Source organism: Volvox carteri (assembly GCF_000143455.1).
Source record: "Volvox carteri f. nagariensis unplaced genomic scaffold VOLCAscaffold_18, whole genome shotgun sequence".
NCBI classification, from domain to species: Eukaryota; Viridiplantae; Chlorophyta; class Chlorophyceae; order Chlamydomonadales; family Volvocaceae; genus Volvox; species Volvox carteri.
The window spans coordinates 1,482,826-1,494,934 of NW_003307561.1; the positions used below are offsets into that span (position 1 = coordinate 1,482,826).

Sequence of the window (12,109 nt, forward strand, 5' to 3'; positions counted from 1 at the left end):
CGGGGTGGAAAAAACTAAGATAATCTTACTGCAAGCCGGCAAAAATATTTCGCGATAAACGATTTGTTAGGGCATTCCGCGCGCCAGCCTTTTGTATGGTGAAATCCAGCTGGGATGCCTATCGCGTCGATTCCGCACTCTGAAAAGCTCCGTAATTGTTATTAGCGTTAAGGACGATTGCAGCGCAGCCAAAGCCGTTGGTTAGTGAAGGTTGCTGTCATGCAGTTTTTCATATTTATTGTTCCAGGTTTCTTGCCTCGTGCTAGCTCTTGATGCCAAGCCGTCGAGGATGGGTTGTCCTCGTTAATAAGAATGCAGAGGATTGCTAGGCTTGCTTGGTCGTGCTTATTGGTGTAGTCGGGTGTCTCGATGATTCCTCAACCTCAACCAACACAACGGTTTAAAGATCCATACGACATGCTTGCATGCAATACAATTGAAAGCGGAGACACATCACGTTGCGCACCCTGAGCAGAACTTCTAGCTGTTGTTTCCCCAATTATCTCCCTTGACTTGCGTGTCACATATTTTTGCCATATAATGTCTGATTTTTGTTGCAAGGTTGAAAAATTAAGGATACGGCCGTCCAGTCACCAAGTGCCGCTTTCATCGCGGACCGACCGAAAAACGGGGCTCAGTTGGGGATAATAGAAGAACCTGTAACATATGGCACACGCCCAGCTCAGTTTTCATCTCTTGTGATTGCGTCTTGTGGAAAGTCGTGGCGGCACGACGGCAACGCCGGATTTAGGGGATCCTTTGGTTTAACGTGGTCGTACATAAGGCATTTGAGCCCAGTGGACTTCATGAACGTATAGTGAACATGTGAACATGTGTTGACGCATTCAGGCCTCGCCAGATGGGCACACTAGGCGCCAGCGAGTGAAGCTCCATGGCCTTTTAGTGGAAAGGACGGAAGTTCGTGGGAGGGAGTACTGAAGGCTCCTGCTTCCGCGCTCTCTTCCTTGGCGAAATCGCCAGTAACACAACTGTAAAAGGGGCGATGCTGTCCAGACAGCATCGCCCAGGCCACAATACACGCTACATACCATGGCAATCCGAAACAGCCTTTTCCAGGAACCCCATGCATGCCAAGGCTGTCAACCATAGCTTTGGCTAGTCAAATGTGAACGGACAGTGTCGTTGTCAGACTAAAGTGTCAACCAAGCCTCTTAACATCTACCACATATCAGGATTTTACCTGGTGTCATCCACGACAATGGTATAACTGTGGCGTTGAAAAAACCGTACTTCACAGTCCTGTTGGGAAAGAAATGCCGCTCACTGCCTGCGGATGCACGAAGGCACCTGCCCTATGCGCAGAACGCACCACACTGTGGCGATAATCCTAAGCACCCGCTATTCCACCCCACGCTGCCTGCATGAGCTTTACCAAAAGTCTAGTTCCCAACAGAAGCTGTAATCCCCAGAAACGGCCGCTTCCTGTTGATGCACACATGATACGGCGTCATCGGCACAGCACATCAGGGCGAACACTCTGTGACACAACCCGGGCATAGTAATCCATGCTCCTGTACCCGCACACTCTGTACTCCTCTCTAATTCGGCCCGCACAGGTTTTTTCCCGTAGCCGCCAACGCCCCCTAGTGCTTCGCGTCAGCGGGAGCTGCTGCTTAACTGCAGCAGCCGCCCTTCTTCTTTGCCCCATCGTCGTGCTGCTTGTCGATGACGATTAGGTCCCTGCCCTCGCCAATCTGCAGAAATGGCATCACCGTGGAGTAGCAGGTTTAAGCTGCGCCAAGATTCGCTGACCTATCTGACATAAAAGACATGAGTGGCAAGATATCGCGTGCATGCGTTCTGTACCCACGCCCAAGCCACAACACCCTCCGCAGCCCTATCCCCACCTTTGGTCGGTTGTCTTCACTGTCCAGCACCTTCTTGCTGACGATGTGGTAGATTTCCGTGAGGATCTGCTGAAAAGCCTTCTCTACGTTCGTGGAATCCAGCGCGGAGGTCTCAATGAAGGAGAGCCCCTGGTGATTTACCCCGGGGAAGCTTGGTTAGGCCAACCCGGGCGAGTGCGTACCGTATAGCGTTGCTGTACCGTACCTCGCGCTCACAGAAGGCCTGGGCTACCTCCGTTTGCACATCCCGCAGGTGCTTCAGGTCGCTCTTGTTGCCCACGAGCATGATCACGATGTTGGCGTCTGCGTGGTCCCGCAACTCCTTGAGCCATCGCTCCACATTCTCAAATGTGACTGCAAGAGCGGGGAATGCTTAAGGTTGTCCGTAAGCCAGCACCGAACGGTCCCCAAAAGCAATAGTCAAAAACTGTAATCATCGACGCACCCGACTTTGTGATATCGTAAACCAGCAAAGCTCCCACTGCACCACGGTAATAGGCACTAGTAATAGCCCTGTAGCGCTCCTGCCCAGCTGTATCCCAAATTTGCGCCTTGATGGTCTTGCCGTCAACCTGTCAAACGAAAAGTTAGCTGTATATCTTCTTATTCCGTTAGCTGCATGACTGTGCCTGCCTGGATGCTGCGGGTCGCGAATTCCACGCCAATCGTGGACTTGGACTCGAGGCTGAACTCATTCCGCGTAAACCGCGAAAGGAGGTTCGACTTGCCCACACCCGAATCGCCGATCAAGACCACCTTGAAAAGGTAGTCGTAGCTGAAGGGCCAAAGTGCGCAACCAGTAAGCGATGTGGAAGAAACACCGAGGAGGTAGTGGCTCACTTACTCGTCGTCTTGCTTGTGGCTCATCTTTGTCTAGTAAGTACAGTTCAGAAGGAGGTTCCTATGTCGAGCGTATGAAAGAATTCTCAACACAGCTGTTGGGAAACAGTCTGCGTTGGCGACGAGCTGGTGAAGGTGCTACGGATGATAATTGCTGTTCAACATGCACAGCATTTATGCATAACTATAATGAGCGTACTACTCAGGAGTATCCTAAAGGCTAACGACTTCGGACAAGTTGGTTTGCTACGGTCGTACCACCAGCAACCCCCAAGCATTTTCACCAACCTAAAGCATCGAGCTGTTTCTCGCAGTAACGACGCCGTCGCAAGACATATAGTTTTACCTGAGTCCATAAAAGCTATGCCATCCATGCGGCACAAGGCGTCACGGCTACTCGAAAAGATACGGCAGGTTGTCAGTCTCATTCACCGGACCACCTCTCTTTCCCCACGCCCTGTTCCCCCTCAACACCTTATAGCCGCCGCTCTACGTACAGTAAAACACCCGCATTATCTGCGTCAGAACATAGCAAAAGCGACCAGCCATGCCGTTCCACTATCATTCCTCCTCCGCCATGGCTGCCTCCTTGAATGCAGTGTCGCTTTTTCTTACACAAAAGTCAACGCGTCATGCCAGCCGGAAGCTTCCCCCACGTGCCAGCCATCAAGCTACTTCACTTGCGCCGCGTTCGATGCCTCTATGGCGGCCAAAAGGGCCCCCTGTGGCGCCTCCGTAAACAGGGACGCCGGGTACACGGCACTGCCCCAAATGGGATGCAAAAGCACCTGCGGTTGCAAGAAAGAAATTCAACATAGGTTTGCGAAACCTGGCCACCCGCCCTTGTCAGGCAGGATTAAGGCCCGTACCCAACTGGGGGCAATTCCGTACCCAACCGGGCAATCGGCTGGAAACCCTTACACGCAAACACACCTTGCAGCATCCAGCATTCGCTGTCTGGTAGCCCATCAATATGCTGAGGGCGGGGACCTCTGGGTACACCGTATTGAGCTCCGTGTGTATCATCTGCGCACGTGCACCGGGGTGTTCGTTGTACTACATGCACGGAGATAATTGACGGAACGCGCATATGTAAATCGAGGAGAAGATTTTAACGACCCAATTTTATGTGAATAGTTTTTGTCAAGGTCTTACCGGTAAGCCAGAGCATGGATCGATGTAGTCCGCCCAGTGCCCGGCGGTTGTCAACTGGTCGCAAACCATTTTTGCCCAGGCCATAAACTGCGCATCATCAACACTGTTCGTTAAGAGCTTGGGTTAGGGTTAAACGGGAAAATTTCTCACCCTTTCGAGGAGACGGTCCTTCTCGTTCTCAACGTTCTCGCCCGTCTTGACAAGGTCGACCGTTGCATGCTGGCATGTGGGAACAATCAAAAGCTTGTCGATATTTGCACTTGGGAAAACTGTCAAAATCTCGCGTTTCATCGCCGGCGGGACGTCTGTGCATGCGGCAAGGAAAGTCGCTCATCAGCTATTGCAACGCCGTATCAACGCATTGGAACAATGAATTGACTGAACCGTACGGTGTATGCTGTATTCCATGTTCCATGGCGTCACGCCTTGCACTAGAGGTGCCATGGTCGTTACTGTGTTAGGCTCTGGTAGGCAGGCTCAACAATCAGAAAAAACACTCGACATGGGATTACTGTACATGCGCACTTTATTGAAACAACCCAAATGCTCTGTATATATCTTCACTTTGGCCGATTACTATTGTATGCGCTAACGGTCCTACAACCGCTTCAGGCAAGTCAGCTGTTCAGTTATCAGCTCCAAGCCCCCAAGTTCCAACTTCCAAGCTTCCAGCATGTACAGCCACCGTGCAAAGAAATTGCCCCTTCAAATGATATGCCACGTAGCAGCTTTGCGAGAGTAATAAACTGCGCAGGACTTATCCCTACACAGACACGTCCTTCCATCTATGAATCTATTACGGTAACCTCCAGTACCCCTGTATACCCTAGCGCTCTTCAGCACTCCCCCCGTTTCGCGCTTCAGTCCTGGCTGCTGCGGCTGGCGCACCTCCTATTCGCCGGACCAAACCCTTTCCCATGTTCCATTTGAAACACCTGCTGGCGGCAACCCCTCAGCCAGACATTATCCTCCGCCCACTCACCGCCATAATCATCCCAACCACCAGCGCCTCGTTTCCCAATTTCTTGTTCTTCCGATTGTGAAAATTTCAAATTTAGCAACATCTGCATCTTCTGTATTGGCTCCTATCTTTATTGCCCCTGTGCGCCTTATCCTGCACCTGCACTTATGCCCCTGCTCGTGTCTGCAGCTATTAACTCGTATCTTAAGGCCTTCTTACCTCTTGTACCCTGCTGCTGCATCGGTCTTTCCCCTGGTGTCGGGTAGGGTACGCAGCCGGGCCTTCACCTGCGCCACGACTTGGTAATTGAGAGGCAGCAGCCAGTGCGGCGCTCAGCGCCTTACCCTTCAAGACCCTCCCGTTGTCATGACTTTGTCACAGTACCACCCACCGCTCCAGGCGGCTCCAACAGCTGCTGCAAGGCGTCTTCTCCCTGCGCCCACCGGGTCGCAATGGTGGTGCTGGTGGCTACGTGGAAGATAGACAACGAGAAGGATGAAGGGTGGGGTAGGGGCGAGAGGTGGTACAGCCGGGCGCTTTCCTTGTGCCTACATGGCATCCTTCAGCACCATCCACCTCCTGCACGTCCATTGCCTGGAGGGTTACCGGCAGCGACTGCATGACCAAGAAATTGCCACGGACACCCTGTGGAGCACGGCTTTCTAGCACGGCTTCCCGGAGCCCGCCCGGGTTCCCACTCCATCTCTTCGCTGCGGCAGGACAAGTCCGCCTCCCTGCCATGAGGAGAGCGAATCGGTGCGAAAGAGGAACCGCTTCAAAGGGCGCTGCTTGCGGCTTAGCTTTTTGAAAGATGTGATTGCGCAGGTTGGGCATTTACATCGCCGTCGCAAGCCACACAGGGCAACAAGAGCCTGGTAATTGCGGCACCGACCCTGGTCTCCGTCTCTTTTGGATTCAACCTCCTTACCAAGATGCATTCATTCTGGTTCCTGGCATCTTTCAAGTGCTTTTAAAGTAAGGCACGAGACAACCAAACGGCTTCTTGCACATGCGGTGTACGCGGTTTCTTGCATCGCTTTATTGGAATCGAAAGGAAAGATTCCCAGGGCATAAGGGTGCAAGTCGCCGCCCCTTGACCCAGCTTTAACCCGCACACAAGTTTTGAACTACATGGCTCCGCTCCGTTTCACGTCCATCGCGGCCGGGATTAGCAGCATAGACCGTAGCAGGATATTTTAAATTTTTCCAGCGAGACACACTGACGTGCGTCTGCAAAGCAGGTTTACCAGTAATTACCATTCTGACGCACTGAAAGGAGCCAAATCACTCCAAAGTTATGCGCAAGGTAAATGAAAAGCTTCCGCTATATTGGTGAGGTGTCATGCCACTGCCTGCAGGGATCGTGGGCAATGGCAGGTCTTAGCGACGGGCTGTCGCTGTCGATTCGTACCCCTTGGAGTCTGTACGGTGGGCGAACCAACCAAAAATGCTCCAGACGAAACTACAACGTGTACTGGGGACTTAAGATTCTGCCAAGTTCTAAACAGAATAAGCGGATATTGTAAATGCGTGTTGCTGCGACGCAAATCGTTCCGTTGAACGCTTAACCAGTGTTAGCTCGCTTGCTGACGCGAAGACCGTGTTTTTACATAAGCTTGCGATACCTTATAGCCAAAATTTTACACCTACGCCCTTCGTCTGCTTCTGCAGCAGCGTCAAAGTCGCAGCGCAGGACGCCCGACATACGACCTCCCAGGATTTCCCGGAGGCAGTGGAAGCGTGCAGGGCCAATAAGAGGTGCAGTTGGGGCCAGGCAGGGCACCGCACAGCGCACTCCATCCCCCCGGGCGGCCAGCACAGCCCCTCCAAACAGACACCCCCATAGCTGCACCACCTGAATCCATCTGAATTGTATATGCCGAAGACAGTGGCGCCATTATCACCATTATCATCATCAGCAACAACAACAACAACAACAACAACAACAACAGCAGTGACGGTTGAACCTGTGTAATGACGGGCAGCAGCCGCGGTGGCAGAGGGGGGCCGCAATCCCGCAGCAAGGCACCGGGGTCGGGGAGAGGCCCCGGCGGCGGCGGCGCCGTAGGTGGGCTTGCCCGTACAGCATCATCGTCAGCGGCAGCGGGTACGGCAGCAGCCATCGCAACATCGGATGCTGCTGCTGGCGGTGATGGAGGTGGTGGCGGTGGCGGTGGTGCGCCTGCTGGGGCCCCTGGAGCACTGGCGACGCTGAAGAGCCTCTCCTCGGAGGTTAGTCCCTAACCCCACCTTTCACCGCACTACACTAAACATAATGTGGAGGAGATGTCTGGGGTCGAATGGGGCGGGGAAGAAGGTGGAGGAGGAGAAGTCCTGCGCCCTGTTTGGAGGCAATAGGCCCTTGGGGAACATTCCTACATTGGAAGACCCCCTAGCTTTGAAACGCGGGGGCCCCCGGCTACGTATTAGGCAGGAGGCACGCTGGATCTCGGCAGGCTGTCGGAGCTCTCCCCCTGGCGGACCCCCGCAGGCGGACATCCCCCCCCCGCCCCCAACCACCCCCAAGCCCACAACCCCCGGCAGCGACTCTTTCACCTTTTGCATATAACTGGGTCTCTCCTGGGGCGCTGATAGGGCGGGACGTATTTCTGGTCGTGACCGGTCGCTGCGATCTTAACCCTTCCCCCCTACCCCCCGCCACCCTCACTTTCCCCTTCTGTTACGCCGGGGCGGTGGTAGTGGTGCTGATGTTGGTGCTGATGTTGGTGCTGATGTTGGTTTTGATGTTGCTGTTGTTGATGCTGTTATTGTTAATGCTGCTGCAGAGGCACACAGGCAACCGGAGCGGTCCCAGCCGAGTGCTGCTGTACGGCCAAGGAACTGCTACAGCCGCCACCGCAACCTCGTCCGCCTCTTCTGCCGGTGAGGCAGTAGCACCGCGGCAGGTTGCGACTGCTACTGTTGCTGCGGCTGCTGCTGGTTGTGGTGGCAGTCGTATTGTTGCTATTGCTACTGCTACTGCTGCTCCCACATCCACCGCGTATGCGGGTCAGCCCCATCCCGCCCCCCTACACACCTCACCGTATTGTTACCCTCCTCACCCTCCTCACCCTCCTCACCCTCCTCACCATCCCCCTGCTCACCCCCACGCAGCTCCCCCCCTCCCCTCCCCCTCCCCCGCCTCCCCCTCCCCCTCCCCTTCCTGGGCGGTGTCCGCGGAGTCTCTGAGCCTGATGGACGCCGGTTGGGGTTTCCAGTGCTCGGGGGCGGCCAAGGTGAGGGGGAGGGGGCCATGTGGCGGCGGAGGGGGGGGCCGATGATGATATGATAATGATGATGATGGCGATGATGATGGCGGTGATGGGTCTTGATGTGGTTGGAAGGCTTTGGTGAGGGAGGGGGAAGTGGGGGGATGAGTGGGGGCGGGGATGAACGTGAGCAGAGGGGTAATCAAGGAGCTTGTTAGTTGTTTTGGGTGGGTTGGTCTGGTCAGGTGAATAGGTGGGTGCGTTGGTCCTGTGCGTTAGGAGGAGGGGGAGGAGGGGGAGGAGCTGCCGTACAGTCGCCCCCTTCCTTCCATTCCCCCATCTCTCCCCTCCGCCACACACACCACACATACACACGACGGGCGCCCTCTCCATCTCACGACTCGCAGCAACCCTAAGACAGCTCGGGCGCTTGGGACGTCTGCTCTTGGCAACCATTATTTTTGCGTTTGTGTCTGTATTTCACATACAAGACACACACACACATATCGACCCCGCGCGCCCCTCTCCCGTCCGCGGGAGAGAGCTTCGGCGGTCTTTCCGTTGGGTCTGGGCAGCAGCCCCTGGCCAGCCAGTGTCAGGCCCGGTCAGATACATGTAACCTCCACACACATACATACACATGAATACACACACATACATACACACGCACAACCCAAACCCAGGTTCTCTCTGACCGAGGTGGCGGCGACTTCCGGGCGATCGGGGTGTTGGGCAGCCAAGGCGCCGCCAAGTCGGCGTTACTCAACGCATTGCTGTACGACACCGGCCAACGGGGGCCAGCGACCGTCCGCGCCGCCGCCGCCGCCTCTGTAGCTAGCACTGGCGGCGTCATGACCTCTCCCCCCTCCGCTTGTTTTCCCGGCGGCGCGATGCCCCCCTTTCCCGTGTCGGACTCGCCAGGTCACGTGTCTCACTGCACCTCCCGACTGCAGCTGAGGGTGCGTGTGTATGCACGTGTGTATGTATGTATGTATGTATGTATGTATGTATGTATGTATGTATGTATGTATGTATGTATGTATGTATGTATGTATGTATGTATGTATGTATGTATGTATGTGTGACTTGTGTGGTTAGTAACGAAATAGACGAGTGGCCATTATGTTCGTTGCAGGATGTGCGTGGGGTGTTGGGTTTGGTTGGGAGGGCACGAGACGGGAACCCGCCGTGGGCCATTCCATGGGCGGTTAATAGGCTGCATATATCGTACTGCCGTACTCTTCGCTATGTCGTACACACCTCTCCCTGTACTTCCCCGCGGTGATATCCCTGTCAAGTTTCTGTGTTTTCTATTTTCAAATCCCCACACGCGCACGTCCTCCCCCCCCCCCCGGCAGGTGCATCCGGGGGACCGCACTCTGCTGCTAGACTCCCCACCGTTGTGGAGCGCCAGCTGGACGTCAGAACTCGCAGTACGGATTATCGCGTCGTACATTCGTCGTACATCCATACGCTGTACACGGAACGAAGTTGTTGATAGCACAGCGGCTAACCGCCAGCCGCTCTGTATGTGTGTGCGAGCGCGCGCGCGTGAGTGTGTGTGTGTGTGTGTGTGCGTGTGTGTTTATGTGGCTTTTTGTTTTCCATTCGCACCGTCCGTCACTGCATTTCCCCCCGCGTTTCACAACCGCTCGGTTTCTAATCCATGATCTCTTTCCGACTCCCCGCGTCTGGTGGCTTCATGCCTCCCCATTCCCCCCACTTCGCGTGTTTCACCCCGCCCCGCCCTTCCCCCGGCCGTCAACAGTCCAATCCGGAGCCGCCGTTGCTACGCGGTACGACAGGCAACGGAAATACCATAATGTCTCGGGCCATTGGTGAGCGGAGCAGGCTCGGACAGCGTGCCGTACATCCGGATACGTGTGGACATATTGCGGACGCACATCTCGTGCTGATGTGCGGTGCTATTTCGTGCCATGCCGCGCGCTGTCGTTTTTGACCTGAGATGCGTCCGCCCTGGCTCCTCCTCCCCTGGCCCAGTGGTTCGTCTTAACCCCCCGCACTGCCTCCCCTCCCCACTGCCCCGCCCATTTCGGGTCTGTAGCGGATTGCCGTTCTCGCGGACGCGGCTGCCTTCCCTTGGAGGCGGTTTCGGAGCTTCTCGGGCTGCAAATGGGGGCCATGCTGCTGCTGGCGTGTCACGTGGTGAGTGGGTGGGTGGGTGGGGGCCGGTTCCCCCTCCGCCGGTCCGCGCGACAGCATGGAATACATCTTCCCGGCCTTGGTGGTGATGACGGCGTGTCTGATCACGGTTGGCATTGTCCCCTTTAATTTGGGGGGGGGCAGTGTCTGGGGAGGGTCCCCAGATGGGGGCTGGGACCATGGGGTTGGGATGGGGGGGCGTTGGGTGGGGTGGGGTGGGGTGGGGGGATCGGGGTGCGGATTCTGTAATGTCTCACACATTTGGTTGGATGTGGGGACCTGACTTTTGCGATACTCTTTAATAGTTACGTTGGCGTTATCCACTTAACACAACAAAACACACGAGCACGCACGCACGATCGCACATCAAGAATGAGGTCACACACCTATGTGTGTGTGCTACTGTGTCTGTTCGTGAACTTTTGGCAGTTGGTTCTTTTTGCTTTCTTGCTTGTCGTCCTGATTCCCTGACTCTCGCACATGAATTTATACACATCAATCATATAAAGCTATCTGGACGTTCTTGTACGGCGGTACGGCAGGTTGTCCTCATGGTGGATGGTGTGGACGAACCCCACCTATGGGAATATCTGCAGGTGAGGTGAGGTGCAGTCGGGGGGAGGGGGAAGGGGGGAGGGGGGAGGGGGAAGGGGGGAGGGGGAAGGGGGGAGGGAGAGAAAGCAGCTTTTGCAATTTTGCTTTAGCGGGGAGGGAAAAAGGGGGAGGCGGAGGAAGGAGGAGTCGTTTGCTGTTTTAGTGGAATTTGCGTTTCCGGTTGGGGCTCCTGTTCGACTTCATATTTTACATTCGACGTTATGTTATCACTCCACTTTGTTATGGTTTCACCTTGAATCGTGGGTTGGTTTGGCGACGGCTGCGCCGTGTGCCAACTGCGGTCGTTGTTGGTCATCTGCAACATGGCCTGAGCCTCGTTTGCTCGCTTGAGGTGATGGAATTAGCTTACCTAATGCCAACCACCACCTAACCACCCAACTAACGGCCCTCCCGCCCAGTTGAGAGAGCCCCTCAATGCGCCGCTACACACACATTCCCAACCCACATTTCGGTCCAATTCACAATCCTCAACTACCTCAACTACCTCAACCGTCTCAACGACAAGGTTCTATCCGCAGAAAGGTCCACAATATCTGCAGCCGGAGATGATATGACCAAACGCACACACGAAACCCTGGAGCGAATCCCCTGCCGCGCTCCTCATCCCCCCCAGAGCTGCACGCCAAACCCCAACCATTCTTCCCCTCCCCCCTCCTTAACTCGCACGTCAGGTTATCGACCACATCGCACACTGCCTGCCGGACGTCGGAACCGCAGCAGCATCGGCGGCGGCGGCGGCAGCAGCATCCGGGGCCACACAGACCCATGGGACAGCTGCCGTACCCGCCACGACAGCGTGGACCGGCATGGGGCCCAGCGCCGGCGCCGGTGGCTTCCTCTGTGTGGGTCCGCGGGTTACCGGCGCCTCGGTTGGTCCCATCCTTGGAAAGAGGGGGGGTGTAATTGGATTGATTGGGGTAGTTGGACCTTGTTGGGGCTTGTTCTGCGACACATTTGCTAGTGTGTGAATGCCAACGTTATATATACACATAGTATATGTGCCGTAACGTAATGCCCTTACTTACATTGCCCTTCATACGCACACGCATACTCGTATTTGCACTCGCACTACATTCGTACTCGTACTACATTCGTACACATCCCCAGGAGTTCCGTGGTCCGCGGCGCGTGGCGGAGCTGGTGGTGGTGCGGACGGGGCTGTACGACGACCAATTGACTGTACGGCACCTACGCCCCCAGGCCGCGCTGCTCCGACTGGCTCTCTCCTCCACCCGGCTGTTGTCATCAGCGCCACCGCGAGGGGCAAGTGGTGAGCGCGTGTGTGTACATATGTATGA

General features: G+C 55.5%; 3 protein-coding genes across 3 annotated transcripts in view; 1 reads left to right on the top strand and 2 right to left on the bottom strand.

Annotated features, from left to right (window-relative positions):
* Nucleotides 1-1,634: 1,634 nt before the first annotated feature.
* VOLCADRAFT_60379 (RabA/Rab11) lies at nucleotides 1,635-2,735 on the bottom strand (the record flags this gene model as incomplete). Its single annotated transcript, XM_002950415.1, has 6 exons — nucleotides 1,635-1,715; nucleotides 1,869-1,997; nucleotides 2,074-2,222; nucleotides 2,314-2,440; nucleotides 2,493-2,643; nucleotides 2,713-2,735. The coding sequence occupies 6 exons, from the start codon at nucleotides 2,733-2,735 to the stop codon at nucleotides 1,635-1,637; spliced, it is 660 nt and encodes a 219-aa protein (XP_002950461.1).
* Nucleotides 2,736-3,379: 644 nt separating this feature from the next.
* Nucleotides 3,380-5,658, bottom strand: VOLCADRAFT_90862 (uncharacterized protein; the record flags this gene model as incomplete). Its single annotated transcript, XM_002950416.1, has 8 exons — nucleotides 3,380-3,496; nucleotides 3,642-3,734; nucleotides 3,864-3,950; nucleotides 4,014-4,168; nucleotides 4,752-4,798; nucleotides 5,044-5,111; nucleotides 5,216-5,292; nucleotides 5,394-5,658. 8 exons carry the CDS (start codon nucleotides 5,656-5,658, stop codon nucleotides 3,380-3,382), a joined length of 909 nt encoding a protein of 302 aa, XP_002950462.1.
* Nucleotides 5,659-6,121: 463 nt separating this feature from the next.
* Nucleotides 6,122-12,109, top strand: part of VOLCADRAFT_90863 (uncharacterized protein) — a gene marked incomplete at both ends in the record, with an annotated part of 6,996 nt that continues 1,008 nt past the window's right edge. Inside the window, 11 exons of the mRNA XM_002950289.1 lie at nucleotides 6,122-6,130; nucleotides 6,183-6,252; nucleotides 6,911-7,056; nucleotides 8,007-8,060; nucleotides 8,717-8,992; nucleotides 9,392-9,584; nucleotides 10,099-10,199; nucleotides 10,739-10,792; nucleotides 11,483-11,680; nucleotides 11,919-11,957; nucleotides 12,012-12,081. Coding sequence (XP_002950335.1) covers nucleotides 6,122-6,130; nucleotides 6,183-6,252; nucleotides 6,911-7,056; nucleotides 8,007-8,060; nucleotides 8,717-8,992; nucleotides 9,392-9,584; nucleotides 10,099-10,199; nucleotides 10,739-10,792; nucleotides 11,483-11,680; nucleotides 11,919-11,957; nucleotides 12,012-12,081 — 1,210 coding nt within the window. The remainder of the gene's footprint in view (nucleotides 6,131-6,182; nucleotides 6,253-6,910; nucleotides 7,057-8,006; nucleotides 8,061-8,716; nucleotides 8,993-9,391; nucleotides 9,585-10,098; nucleotides 10,200-10,738; nucleotides 10,793-11,482; nucleotides 11,681-11,918; nucleotides 11,958-12,011; nucleotides 12,082-12,109) is intronic.